The sequence below is a fragment of the Hemitrygon akajei genome, chromosome 2 (assembly GCF_048418815.1).
Source record: "Hemitrygon akajei chromosome 2, sHemAka1.3, whole genome shotgun sequence".
In the NCBI taxonomy this organism is placed as follows: domain Eukaryota; kingdom Metazoa; phylum Chordata; class Chondrichthyes; order Myliobatiformes; family Dasyatidae; genus Hemitrygon; species Hemitrygon akajei.
The window spans coordinates 132718185-132733721 of NC_133125.1; the positions used below are offsets into that span (position 1 = coordinate 132718185).

The window sequence follows — 15537 nt, forward strand, 5'->3', positions numbered from 1 at the left end:
GCTTTTTTGCTTATGCTTTAAGCCATTAATTAGCCTTTGCTCTTAGCTCTGAGTGCTAATAAATCTAAGTCCTACACTGACTTAATTCTCTATTGTGGCTCAATTTAAAAAAAATCCCCCTTGGTCTTCATTGGCTTCTAGACTAATTTGTAACACCTCACAGGTGACATGATGCTTTTTTTTTGACTTGACATTCACTATTGTGTTAATTAGATCAAATGCACCCATGCAAAATTATAACATTTGAGGAATAATAATGCATATTGTCTGATTTTTTTCCCTTAACATTTCCGCACTGGAGAATAACATTTTTTCATATTTCAGAAATAAACATTATTAATATAAAAAATAAGTGTGAAACATTTTACATTCATTGTGAATACATTTAGAATCAGGTTAATAATCACTGACATATCTCATGAAATTTGTTTTTGTGATGTATTATACACAAAGTTTACATGAAAGCACAATGAAAATGAAGTCCATTTTAGTACAAACTGGTCATATTTGCTATACTGAGTAGAAGTAGAGATGAGGATTACACAGCACGCACAAAGCGCTGGAGGAACTCAGCAGGTCAGGCAGCATCCATGGAAATTTTGACTTTGTTTCCATGGATGCTGTCTGATCTGCTGAGTTCCTCCAGCATGTTGTGCGTGTTGCTTTGACCCCAGCATCTGCAGGGTATTTTGTATTGAGGATTATGCAGGTCGGTTCAAGAATGGAATGTCTAAAAGCCATGAGACCATAAGCTGTGCCACCAGAATTGGGTAGCTCAGCTCATCGAGACTACTCTGCCACTCCATCATGGTTGATTTATTTTCCCCCTAATCTTCTTCTCCTGCCTTCTCCCTATAAACCTTTGACACCCTGACTAATCAAGATCTTACTAGCCTCCGCTTTAAATATACCTAATAACTTGACCTCCATAGATCCAATTCACTTTGGCTGAAGATATATTCTTCCTCATCTCTGTTCTGAGTGGATGTCCCTCTATTCTGAGGCTGTGCCCTCTGGTCCTAGAATTCCCTACTATATGGAATATCCTCTCGACATCCACTCTTTCAATATGCAATATGTTTCAATGAGATCTTCCCTCATTCTCCTAAGCTCTAGCAAGTACAGGCCCAGAGCCATCAAATGCTCCTCATACATTAACCCTTTCATTCCTGGAATGTGAACTTCCTCTGGAACCTTTCCAATGCAAGCATATCCTCCCTTGAATAAGGGGCCCAAAACTGTTCACAATACTGTACTCAAAATGTGATCTGAACAATGCCATATAAAGCCTTGGCATTACGTCCTTACTTTTGTATTGTAGTCCTCTCAAAATTGAGGCTAACATTGCATTAGCCTTCCTTGCCACTGCCTCAACCTGCAAGTTAACCTTGGGGAATCCTGTACAAGGACGACCAAATCCTTTTGCAGCTCAGATTTTTGAATTTTCTCACTGTTTAGAAAATAGTCTGTCTTCATTCCTTCTACCAAAGTGAGTTTCCTGACACTCTATTCCATCTGTCACTTCTTTGCCTATTCTCCCAATCCATCTAAGTCCTTCTGCAGTCTCTCTGTTTCCTTAACACTAACTGTACTTCCACCTATCTTCCTATTGTCTGCAAACTTGGCCACAAAGCCATGAATGCCATCATCCAAAGCACTGACATATAACGTAAAACCAAGTGGTCCCAACACCGACCCCTGTGGAACACCACTAATCACTGGCAGCCAAGTAGAAAAGGACCCTTTATTCCCACTCTTTGTATTCCTCTAGTTGACCAGTCTTCTAATCCATGTTAGTATCTTGCTGGCTTTTTTTTACTGTGTACCCTGAAAATGGATTCAGCATCTTTCCAAGCACTGAATTCAGGCTAAATGGCCTATCATTTCCTTTCTTCTGTCTCTCCCACTCCCCTCCCCTTAAAGAGTGGAGTGGCGTTTGCAATTTTTCAGTCTGCTGGAATGATTCTAGAATCTATTGATTCTTCCAAGATCGTTACTAATGGCTACACTATCTTTCAGCTACAAATTTCAGAACCTTTAGGGTGAGGTCCATCTGGTTCAGGTGAATTATGTACATTCAGACCTTTTAGCTTCCCAAGCACCTTCTCCCTAGTAATATCAACTACACACAGTTCTACCCCCTGACCCTCTCAAGCACCTACTAGTGTCTTCCACAGTGAAAATGGATGCAACAATTAAGTTCATCAGTCATTTCTTTGTTTCCAATCACTACCTCTCCAGCATAATTTTCCTGCAGTCTCATATTTGCTCTTGCCTGTCTTTTACTCTATATCTGGAAAAAGCCTCTGATATCCTCTTTTATATTACTGGCTAGCTTACCTTCATATTTCATATCTTTTCTCCTAATGGCTTTTCTAGTTGCCTTCTGCTAGTTTTTAAATACTTCCCAATCCTCTAACTTCCCACTTATCTTTGCTTTATAATATGTCTTGTCTTTTGCTTTTATGCATCATCCTCCCTTTAGAATACTACTTAATCTTTGGGATGTATCTATCTTGTACCTTCTGAATATCTTCCAGAAACTCCAGCCATTGCTGTTTGCTGTCATTCCTGCTAGTGTCCCATTCCAATCAACTTTCTCATGCCTTTGTTCTTCCCTTTATTCCTGTATTTCTCATGCCTCTGGATTTTTCCTTTACTCCACTGTAATACGAATGCATCTGACCTTGGCTTCTCCCACTCAAACTACAGGGTGAATTCTATCATCTTATGATCATTGTTTCCTAAGGGTTCCATTACCTTGAGCTCCTTTAATCATAACTGGATCATTACAGAACACCCAGTCCAGAATTGCCTTTCCCCTAGTGGGCTCAACCACAAGCTGACTCTGAAAAAGGCATTTCATAGGCATTCTACAATTTCTTTCTCCTGGGATCCAGCAATAACCTGATTTACTCAGTTTATCTGCATATTGAAATTCCCTATGACTACCATAACATTTCCCTTTTTACATACCTTTTCTATCTGAGTAAGTTTTTTACTCAGAGAGTGATGAGTGTGTGGAATGGGCTGCTGGCAACGGTGGTGGAGGTGGATAAGATAGGGTCTTTTAAGAGGCTTTTAGATAGGTATATGGAGCTTAGTGAAATAGAGGGCTGAGGGTAAGCCTAGTAATTTCTAAGGTAGGGACATGTTCGACACAACTTTATGGGCCAAAAGGACTGTATTGTGCTATAGGTTTTCTATGTTTATATTTCTATGTTTCTATCTCCCATTGTAATGTACTGGTTAGGCACAGGAGTACATTCAGCCAGAGACTCATTCCACCGAGATGTAACACTGAGCGTCATAGGAAGTCATTCCTACCTGTGGCCATCAAACTTTACAACTCCTCCCTCGGCGTGTCAGACACCCTGAGCCAATAGGCTGGTCCTGGACTTATTTCCACTTAGTATGATTAACTTATTATTATTTAATTATTTATGGTTTTATATTGCTATATTTCTTCACTATTCTTGGTTGGTGCGGCTGTAACGAAACCCAATTTCCCTCGGGATCAATAAAGGATGTCTGTCTGTCTGTCTGTCTGTAATTTGTATCCCACATTCAGGCTGCTGTTTGGATGCATACATACACACTCCCATGAGGGTATTTTTACCCTTGCAGTTTCTTCACTCTACCAATAATGATTCCACATTTTCAGATCCTATGTCAAATCTTTCTAAGGATTTGATTTCCTTTTTATCCACAAAGCCAATCCGCCCTCTCTGCCTACCTGCTGTCATTTCTATACAATGTGTTTTCTTCAATGTTAAGCTCCCAACTATGATCTTCCTTCAGCAGTGATTCTGTGATGCCCACAATGTCGTACCTGTCAATATCTAAGTATGCTCCAAGATGATCTAATTTATTCTCTATACTGTATGCATTCAAATATAATTCCTTCAGTCCTGTATTCATTAGCTTTCTACCTAACTCTATATTCTCTCTCCAAGACTTCCTCCCTCTGTTGCTAATACTAATATGTAAATGACTTCTGGCTGCTCATCCTCCCCTTTAGAATGCAGTGGACCCAACTTGAGACATCCTTGACCCTGGTACCTAGGAGGCAACGTACTATCCTGGGGTCTCTTTCATTTTCACAGAATATTTTGTTGCTCCTCTAACTATGGAATACCCTATCACTACTGCACTACTCTACTCCCCCTTCTCTTCTAAGCCCCAGCGCCGGAGTCAGTGCCAGAGATCCCACTGCTGTGGCATTCCCCTAGTAGGTCATTTCCCCCACCCACCCCTAAGAGCATCCAATGTGGTTTACATGTTGTTGAGGGGAATGGCTACAGGGCTACTCTGCACTGGCTGCCTATTCCCTTTCCCTCTCCTGACATGCACCCAGGTACCTACCTCCTGCAACTTGGGGATGACCACCTCCCTGTAGCTCCTGTCTATCACCTCATTCTCCTGTATGAGCTGAAAGTCATTGAGCAACAATGCCAATTCTCCAGAATGGAAGTAGCTGTTCTAAAACCTGGTGATATGAGACTTCAGGACTCTGTACGTTCTGTTCAATGGGAGCTGTGAGAAGATGGCACGGCCTGGATAGGTCTGGTGATCGTAGATTCATGTGTTTCCTCCTTGAGACAGCACCTTCTGTAGATGTTATTGATGTTGGGGAAGGATGCAATGGATTGAGTCTACTACTCTCTGCATTTTCTTGCATCCCAGTGCATTCGAATTGCCAAAGCACACCATGATGCAACCAGTCAGAATACTTCTAACAGTATATCTTGTTTGCTTTCAACTTTTATAATTTAATAAAACAATAAATACAAAAGAACAAACAGAGCGAATGTCTTTACATGCGTGGTCAATATATTCTGCAGTGTTATCTTGTGTCTTAAATCATAGCGCCATTGTCACTCATTGCTCCTTGGAGTAAGACACTATTTCAAGATCAATTATTGTATAAAATCCTCTATAGCTGTAATGCAAATTGTATTTTGTCTGCATTTATGTAGCTTGTTTGTCATTGGGTAAAGGTTGATGGTTGTAACTTGTGCAAACAGCTGATTGGTTTACCATTCTCATGCCCAGACCAATTGCCTTCCTCCTTTTGAAGTTTATGTGAGAACAGTTTGGAATTGTCAAAGTTCATACAGGTAATGCAGCCTCAGAAGGTAATAACGTATGCTGGACTATATGTTTGTTCTCCTCCCACCCTCCAGTATGAATTTACATGTTTTGACCTCCATGTCTAAAATTCCTTCTTTTGATTTCAGTGGAATTGGATTTTAGATTGTGCTCTTGTCTCAGCTCATCCCAAGCAGTTTCATAACAGGAGGCCCTCTTGATTTAAGAGCTGTACCCAGGTGTACATGCATCAAATGCGGCTGAAAGGTCATCATTTCGGCAAAAGATATGGATGAGGGATTGGTGCAGGGGGCAAGGTTTTAGATTTCTGCCAAAACTGTTGGTCTTGCAGCACAGTGAGATAAAGGAACTGCTGACTGGCGCATTCAGGACAGCAAAAGCATGAGCTGAGGGGTGCAGAGAAGCTTGGTGCAACCAATGTAACTGCTCTGTGGGAAAGGACAGCAATTGAGGCCCCTTCTGCTACTGCACCACGGAAGAGCTGAATTGGGTGGGGACGACCCTCAAAAATTGAAATGTCATATGACCAACCACAAGAGGTCACATTATTGACAATGGTGCTATGGCTCTGGGGGGAAAAAAAGACTAACACTGCTGAATGAATTGACCATTAATGTGAAATGCTTTGTGCTATTTTTATTCCTTGGTATGTATTTACCAATTCCTTGGTAATTATGACTAAAGTTTAGTTCTGAAATGTAAAAATAGTGGACAAAACCTTGCCACCAATACAAAAAATACTGCTGACAGTATGGTCTGAAGAACAGAGTGTTTTACAAGGAGGAGGTGGCAACTTTGAAATGCTGTTTGAATCTGCCACGTACTACAAGCCCAACCCCCCCCCCCTCATTTTTTCTCTACCTCCTCCTAGCTAATTGCCAGATTAAAAAGTGCAAAGAAGAGGGAACAAATCTCCTAGGGCTGACATTGTCTTTTAATTTTCTGCGGATTCCTAAAATAGCTTTCATTTAAACTACTACATATATTTGGCTTTTAAAAATCCCATAAATCAATATCAAGCTAACTGCAGTAATTATTACAAGTTAGAGCATAATTTTCAAGCTGAAAGCTCCATGTCGAATTTTAGCATATGCAAACTAGGCAATTCTAACATGTATAGATATTAATATTGAGGATCAGGTAACGAGGTGCGAGGTATGAATAATACATTAGCAGTGGCTGTTCTTTATGAAAGAAATGAATTCAGCATGTAATCTAATTAGTAAAGGCAGTCTATTAAATCCAGTGAAAAAGCAGCCGTCCTTGAAATAAGTTTATTTACAGTCTCTCCTGTACTTCCAACAACTTCAGGAATGTTACTATTGATGCAGATGCTCATTGAATTTTGCTGTGCATTTCATTGCTTGGCCGGGACTCACTTTGTAATACACTACCCTCTGCATCCGAGGTTTGTGGGTTCAAATCCCACCTTGGAAAATGGAGCACAAAAATCCTAGTTGACATGCCAATGTCGTACTGAAGTATTGCTGCACGGTTGAAAGTGCACTTTAAAAAAAAAGGTGCTAATCTAGCAAATGCTTGGGCTCTCAGGCTAACAAAGATTTTATACTGATATTTCAAAGGAAGACAGAAGGATTGGCCCCAGACTCCTGGCCAATTATTTGGTCACTATCCAGATCATTGTGTGAGTTTGCTCTGTGGAAATTGTTTTGTCTGCGCTATGCACCACTAGCTATATTGATGTAGCATCAGGGCACAGCTAGTAACTTAACTGCCTCACAGCTTCCGTGACACAACTTCATCCTCGACCAACACACACAATGCTACAGGAACTCAGCAAGTCAAGCAGCATATATGGAGAGGAATAAATAGTTGATGTTTTGAGTCAAGACGCTTCATGAACTCTGGAAAGGAAGGGGGCGGAAGTCAGAATAAGAAAGTGGAGTGAGTGGGGAGGAATACAAGCTGGCAAGTCATAGGTGTAGGGAATGGTGTAAGAAGCTAGGAGGTAATAGATGGAAGAGGTATAGGGCTGAAGAAGTAATCTGATGGGAAAGGACAGTGGACCATGGAGTAAAAGAAAAGAGGTGGGGAACCAGCGTGAGTGATGGCCATGTCATGAAATTGGGGGAGGGGAAACAGAGAGAATGGCTACTGGAAGTTGGAGAAATCTATGTTCATGCCATTAGTTTGGAGATCACGTGAATGGAATATAAGATTTTGCTTTTCCAACCTGAGTTTGGTCTCATCGGGACAGGATAGGAGGCTATGGACAGACATGTCATAATTGGAAGGACAAGTTGAATACAAGTCGCTGGCCCACTGGGAGATCCTAACTGTTGTGGTGGATAGAGCAACGTTATTTGACAAAGTGAGTCCCCACCTATCAGCGTCAGGCCTTGCCAGTGTAGAGCTCTGGTGATGTCTGTGCGGAGTTTGCCCTATGACCAGAGGTTTGTCCCACATCCCAAAGACATGAAGATTAGTAGGTTAATTGGCCATTGTAAATTCAGATTCAGTTTATTGCCATATACACCAGAGTGTAATGAAACTCCTCACTCACAGGGTAAACAGTGTACATAGTAATAACAATAACTGCAAATGAATACAGCAACAAGTACAAAACACAGTGGAGCTAAGATTGTGGTGTAATCATTTTTTTTTCCTTTTCTTTTTCAGTTCCAGACCAGGAAGACCTCCAAAAAGGTCCCAGAGTGTTACATCCCCCGAGAATTCTCACATCATGCCGCACACTGTCCCTGGCCTCATGTCTCCAGGAATGATTCCACCGACAGGTAAAGGGATTCACCTTCACCTTGACTATCTTGAATTAAGTGACTACCTAAAATGATCACTAGAACTTAATGGATCACTTGCGCATTATCTTGTACACAGAAATTCTGCAAACAAATCCTTCTTCCTTTGTCCTCTGCATGTGGGAAGTGTTATGACCTCAAGACGTTAAAGGATGTGTTCATTTGAGTCTTTCTTATTCTCAGCTTGCCAATGCATAACCAGAGTGTAATTGAGGCTGGTAGAACAGGACTGGGCCTTGCTCTCAGGCATGTGAAAAATCCTCAGGCTAAGCAGTACGAGGATTTGTTCTGGGGCTCCTGTGCTATAGTGCGGAAGTGAGATCTTTACAATAGACTTTTTGAATGATTACTCCTTGAGGCAATGGTTATATGCAAGAAAGTTAATAATTTTTCTTTTGTACTTTGTTCTGAATGCATAGAGTTGCATTTAATAGAAAAAACAGGGCAGCATGGTAGTGTAGTGGTTAGCACAATGCTTTACCGTACCAGCAACCAGGGTTCAATTCCTGCAGGTATTAATAAGGAATTTGTACCTTCTCCCCGTGACCATGTGAGTTTCCTATCGATGCTTTGGTTTCTTTCCATAGTCCAAGGATGTACTGCTTGGTGGGTTAATTAGTCATTGTAGATTCTCCCATGATTAGGATAGAGTTGCTGGCCAGCATGGCTGATAGGGCTGGAAGGCCTATTCCACACTGTATCTCAATATTAGTGAATTTTTCATTCATTTTCAATCGTTTTATTATTTAAAATATAAGAATAAATACAAATCAGAGGAGAAGTTATATCAAATACATATTTCAATAAAACTACAAACAAAGAAAGGAATATACACTGTCAAAATCATATATAATATAGTATTGAGATAATATATAATAGGAACCACAGCTTCTCTTAACAATTCATAAAAAAAAGACTCAAAATTGTTATTGTCGAGAAGGAAAAAAAACACTAATCTGAAACAAAAAAAAGAAGACTGGGCAGTCCATTTGAGGATATAATTACAAAAAAAAAGGAAACATCACGAAGAAGAAGAAAAAAGATTACCTAAAAATATTAAAAAAAAGAAATTTAAATCATATGAAAATATGAAAGGTCACCAGGTTTGCTCAAATTTAAAAGATGTATCAAACGTCCGACTTCTGATTTTCTCCAAACTTAAACATGACATAAAGGAGGAGAGCCAAAAAAAGAAAACCAGTAGGTGGATTAGAATCTTTCCAATACAACAAAATAGCTTTCCTAGCCAATAAAGTTGAAAAGGTTATAATGCATTGAGCGGAAGCAGGAATATTTCCTACTTCCTTCGGAGTGATCCCAAAGATTGCTGTAAGTGAATTAGGTTGTAAGTCCAAACCTATGACTTTGGATAATGTTCTAAAAACACCTTTCCAAAAATTATTTAACTTCATACAAGACCAAGACATATGAGTTAAGGTAGCCACCTCAGCATTACATCTATCACAGGTGGGGTTTATATTAGAAAAAATACGCTCTAGTTTATCTTTTGATATGTGCCCTGTGCACTACCTTGAACTGAATCAAGGAGTGATGGGCACAGATAAATGAATTGTTAGCTAAATGATAAATAGTATTTTTTTTTCAAAAAGTACCTGGCTGCTTGATATAGTGCTTTTTTTTTCCCCAGGTAAGGGGGAACTAGAAACAAGAGAGCACAGATTTAAGGTGAGAAGTGGAAGATTTAAAAGGGACCTGAGAGGCAACTTTCTCACGTAGAAGATGGTATATATATGGACTGAGGCAGGTCCAATACTGGCAATCAAAAGACAGTTGATTAGTATATGTATAGGAGGGGTTTAGAGGGATTTAGAGGGTTTTAATGGGACTAACTTGGTGGATATCATTGTCAGCATGGATGGAGGGCAGGATAATGAATAAAAGTAGGAAATGCTGTAATTATGAGCGTGATCCATTTTTAGAGTCTTTGAATCTTTTACTTATCCATCTGGTATTCTCTTGTGTTAATGGAGACTGGAGTTTGATGTGGAGCATGCAGCTGGCCAAGGGAAAACATTCAGAATCAGATTTAACATCAGCATATGTCGTGAAATTTGTGAACTTTATGGCAATGATTTACATAATAAATAAGAGAAAAAACTGAGTTACATTAAGTGTGTATATAAACGTTGATTAAATAGTTAAGTTAAAGTAATTAATGTAAAAAAAAATTAAGAAAAAAGTAGTGAGGTAGAGTTCATAAGTTCAGTGTCCATTTAGAGATTAGATGGCAGAGGGGAAGAAGCTGCTCCTGAATTGCTGAGCGTGTGCCTTCAGGCTCCTGTACTTCCTTCTCAATGGTAATAGTGTAGAGATGGCATGCCCTGATTGGCGGGGATCCATAATGATAGGGACTGCCTTCCTAAAGCACCACTCCTTGAAGATGTCTTGAATACTACAAAAGCTAGTAGTTATGCTGACTAATTTTACAAGTCTCTGCAACTTATTTTGATCTTGTGCAGTAGCACCCCACAACCCCCCCCCCACCCATAGCAGATGGTGATGTAGCCAGTCAGAATGCACTTGTAGAAGTTTGTGTGTTTTAGTTGACAAACAAAATCTCTTCATACTCCTAATGAAATAGAGCCACTGTTGTGCCTTCTTTATACCTGTATCAATATGTTGCGTCCAGGTCGGATCCTCAGAGATATTGACACCTAGGAATTTGAAATTGCACCCTCTCTCCACTTCTGCTGCCTCTGAGGATTGGTTTATTCTACCTTTTGGATGTTACTACAATTCAATGCTTGGGAGAGTACACTGATTCACATTTGCTTATCTCATCAGTAGATTTGGAGGATATTACAGGGGTAAGGTTCACATTTGTCCTGTTGTTCTTTAAGGTGCCTGTTGTAGGTCACCTAAGTCTTTGAAACACAAGAGGTGTGAAATCACTGCTGCAGTATGGAGCATGAGATTCAAACACACTCTTCTCGGACTGAAGTTACCATGGTAAGTTTTATCACAGACAGAACATAGAAAGGTTCAGCTCAGGAACAGAACCCCTGGCCCAAGGTGTCTGTGCCAACTATGATGCCAATCCAAACTACTCCAATCTGCTTGCAATGGTCTATATCTGTCCATTCTCTGCTTGTCTATATGGCTGTCTGAATATCTCTTAGATGTTATTGTCTCTGCATCCACCACATTCCCTGGCAACACATTCCAAGCACCTGCCCCTTTCTGTGTAAAGTCTGCTTTAATCTTTCTCTCTCTCACTCACCTTTAAAATTATCCCCTCAGCATTTGGCATGCCATACATTCAGGTGGTTGTATTAGAATAAGCAAACGTTCAGTCTGAAACAAAAGCATAATTGCCTGCCTCTCTTGAGTTTACATTTTTTCAGGATATTGTCAAAGACTGTTGTCAGTGAATTGTGAGGTGGGGTGGACCAGTAGAGGACTTTCATTTATTATCTCATAAACTAGTCAGCAATGACTTGGGGGATATCCTGCAAATTTCACCCAAATAAGTACAGAGTACAGATGTGCGTGGAATGGGCTGCCAGTGGCAGTGCTGGAGATGGAAACAATAGGGTCTTTTAAGAGACTCCTGGATGGCTACACGGAGCTTAGAAAAATAGAGGGCTATGTGTAAAGCCTAGGTAGTCCTAAGGTAGGGACATGTTTGGCACAGCTTTGTGGGCTGAAGGGCCTGTATTGGGCTGTATGTTTTCAATGTTTCTATTAGCAGCATACTGTAGTTCAGGTTGGGGTGACCTTGGGTCTTTGGTGGAGGTACATCTAGTTGAACAATTTTCCATTTTGTTCTGTGGATTAACTTCATTCCTGCAGGAAGGTTATTAAAGGTCAGGTAATGCAATGTGATGAGATTGGGTACAAGGTAAGAGTACAGATGCATCCTTCTCCATAGTGCTTCTCAATTTGCAGTGATTGTCTTTGTGAGTAAATTAACTCAGTCAATATACTGAGTCTTGATTTGAATTTGGTTATAATTCATTATAACTTGTGAATTGTTATTCCTTTGTGAATTCTTCTTTGCAATTTTCTGCCATGAAAAATATATAAAATATTTTACTTAGAGGAATAAAGATACATTCCTTCCAGCTAAGAGTGTTCACTGGTGTGCAGCAAATTAAATAATTGGTTTAATTGCCAAATTCAGAATTGAGGCAAGCGTAAGTAAATGACCAAGCTTAATATTACTTTCAGCTGACTTTTCTGTGTAAAATAACCTGAAAATACTTTTCACTCCCATTATGCCACTGGAAGACAATAGAAAGAATTAGTAAAGATCTATACTTGAAAAGGAGTACTCAGCTGGGATTCCTGATCGCAAGGCTTTCTGAAGGTCAGTGAGGATCTGAACAACAGGTGTAACAAGGCTGTGAGAAGAAAGGAGATATTCTCTCTATGTGGTACCAAGTGCCCTTTTAATAGCTCCAGTACACCAAGGGAATAAATTCCTTCAGATAGCCATTGCCATTAAATTATGCACTTAAATCCAGCAAACCGATAATTATGCTTAACTATGCTCATCAATCCTGATGAAAGTCCTCGGCCTGAAATGTCATCTGTACTCTTTTCCATTGGTACTGCCTAGCCTGCTGAGTTCCGTAAGCATTTTGTGTATGATGCTTAACCTAAAGTAGTTTTGATATTTTCTATGTCAAGAAATGCCATTGACATCTTTCACTGAAATACTGATGTTCTTGTATTGAATTTAATGGAAAATCACGAGCCTTTCATAAACCTTTCCTTATAGAGATATCCAAAGCCGCTGACAAACTGTGTACTAACATTGTCCATGGAGAAGGTAATGGGGCATTGTAGATAATAACTTTGAACTCAATTCTCTAACTCACTATAGGAGCTGGCATTGAAGAAATTAAAGAAAATTGAAAATTACAGAACATCTTGTATATGCCAATAACTGTTGTGTACTTTAGTTGTTGCTTTATGTGATTGGGTTGAATGCATTCATTAAAGTTTAAACCAACGTTCATAACCGTACTTCTACAAAACTAATTCAAAAAGTATTGAGCATATTTGGTTTCAGGAGCTGGATGTATGGTGAAATGATAACAAGGTTACAAATAATCTGTTGGAGGAACTCAAGTGGTCAGGCAACATCTGTGGATGGAAATGAGCCATTGATATTTGGGGCAAGATCCTTCAAGACAGTCCAGATGGAGGGTCTCAAGCTGAAATGTTGACCATCAGTTTCCTTCCACAGAAGTTGCCAAACCTTCTGAGTTTCTCAGCATCTTATTTGTTAGTCCAGATTCCAGCATCTGCAGCCTCTTGTGTCTCCATAACAATGTAGTTGTGAAGGAATCTTTGTCAGAAGCCACTCCATGATAACAATGTATATTATGAAGTAATCTTTGTCAGAAACCATAAAATGGTGGTTTGAGATTATTTCTTTTCCAAATTTAATACACAACTTCATAGGCATGATTTTTGTGCATTAAATTTAAAGCATGTAACCTTGTGGGGCATAATAACCAATACATAGGAATATTATGTGAAGAATAGTGCCAGCTGAACTCTTTTGTAAGATTTTGCAAAATAGGATGAAAAATGCATTTTGTCACCAACAGAGTGTGAGTGTCCTTATTAAATTCAGTCACAAAATGCTGGAGGAACTCAGCAAGTCAGGCAGCATCTATGAAAATGAACAAACAGTCGATGTTTTAGGCAATGCCTTTCATCAACTGCAAATTACTTACCTCTGTCATATTCAGTGCCCTGACTGAGGAAGGTAAACATGCCTTACACTGTCTTTACCACCTATCCAATTATATTGACACTTTCAGGCAGCTATGGAGTTGAACTCCAAGATTCCTTCTGAATATCAACTCCTAAGAGCTCTGCTGTTTACTGTATAATTTGCTCTAGCAATTAATTTCTCAGAATGCAAAAAAAAATGAGTTAAGTCTTTGAAGAAGCAGGGGTGCATAAGCAGCTATTGCTCTTGGGCTACCGAGACATGAGGAAAGAACAGAGGCCACACAAATCAGGACTAGGCCTCTGAAGGGAAGAAAGAAAGGGAGAACCATTTTCAATATAAGCTGGTACCCACAAATGGTCCTGAAGAAGCAAGTTTCTGCCCTGAACCTCAACCAGGAAGAGAATGTTGTATCTGTAGCTTGCCCTTTTTAATATGGCTGAGCTCCATGAGCCTGTACACATTCCCTCCCATTGGCTGTGCCATGACTGGTGGAAGCTTGCAGAGGATTGTGAATGGCCTTGGATGTTGACCTTAATTAGTTCTAGATCCACAATAGACTGACTAGTTTGGTGGTACCTGTGCTGGATTGATTCAGCAAGGTCAGCAACAGCATGACAACTGTATCATCCAGGGAAAAGGCAGTGGGTTAGATCTCCACACAGATCTTCCATCTGTGCCCAAGATAGCATCACGGTAGTCCCATGCTCAGTGTTGTGACAACCGACAAGCCCAGGTAACTGATGTCTGCACCTATGATGAAATAGGTCTGAATTTTGACTCTGCCAACTGAGTGGCATCTGCTGAAGCTAAAATATTATTGAGGTATCAGCTGTCAGTGTTGGGTATGCAAACATGGACAAGATGTGAAGTTTTGTGCTGGAAAGAAAGATGCAAAGTTCTGCGCAAGGTTGGAGCTGTGTGACTCATCTTCCCTGAAATTTAATGGCAGTGTATCCAGTATTTCATCATGCACTCCCATCAACCATCTACAGGAGGCTCTCTTGAAGTTCCCAAACAAATCCACAGGAGAGAACTTGTGCAGATACTACTTGAGTTATAAAGGTTCCGTTCACAAATGTTCACACTCATGCTATTGAGACTTTGAGGTATACATCTCCGCTTTACAAATCTATTTTTTTTCTTTCCAATGAATTGCTTACCAGTCTCCTTTCAAGGTGATATTGGAACCTAAATATGCACAGTTACTGTCAGCCTGCTTTTATGATTAAAAGGTGCAGAAAGGAGGCCTTGGAAGATCATCAGAGGCACCAGTCATCCCAACCATAAACATTCAGCTGCTTCCCTCTGTACTGCAGTACTAAAGCCAGGACCAACATGCTATGGGAAAGCTTCTTCCTATAAGTCACTAGACTTATAAATTCACATCTGTACATTGCGACAGAGTTATAATGCGAAGATTTTTACTCCCTCACATTGTGGAATGGATATAACATTTAAATAAATTCATTCCAAATTCAATTCAGAACGTTTGGCGAATTAGAAATATGTGCTGTTTTGTACGAGGGGTCATTGATAAGTTCGTGGCCTAAGGTAGAAGGAGTCAATTTTAGAAAACCTAGCACATTTATTTTTCAACATAGTCCCCTCCTACATTTATACATTTAGTCCAGCGGTTATGGAGAATACAGATCTTGGATCTCCAGAAAGTGTCCAAAGCAGGGGTGATTGAGAAGTTCATGGCCCAAGGTATTAACGAGATGAGTTATACAGCTCTTGTTACATGCACAAGCAGTTCAACTCTTTGAGTGATTTTGCAGAAAGTTTGAAATTAATATCTCATCTCCTTCTACCTTAGGCCACAAACCTATCAATCACCCCGATGAGTTATTAACTTCAAACTTTCTGCACAATCACTCGAAGAGTTGAACTGCATGTGCATGTAACTAGAGCTGTACAACTCATCTCCTTCTACCT

The 15537-nt window shown here is 39.9% G+C and overlaps 1 protein-coding gene across 4 annotated transcripts in view; it reads left to right on the plus strand.

The window, feature by feature from the left end:
* LOC140715756 (dachshund homolog 1-like) overlaps window positions 1–15537 on the plus strand; it is a 543203-nt gene that overhangs the window by 195456 nt on the left and 332210 nt on the right. For all 4 annotated transcript variants that reach the window (XM_073028130.1, XM_073028146.1, XM_073028138.1 and 1 more), the window contains exon 2: window positions 7753–7868. In XM_073028130.1, the coding sequence (XP_072884231.1) occupies window positions 7753–7868 (116 nt within the window). The remainder of the gene's footprint in view (window positions 1–7752; window positions 7869–15537) is intronic.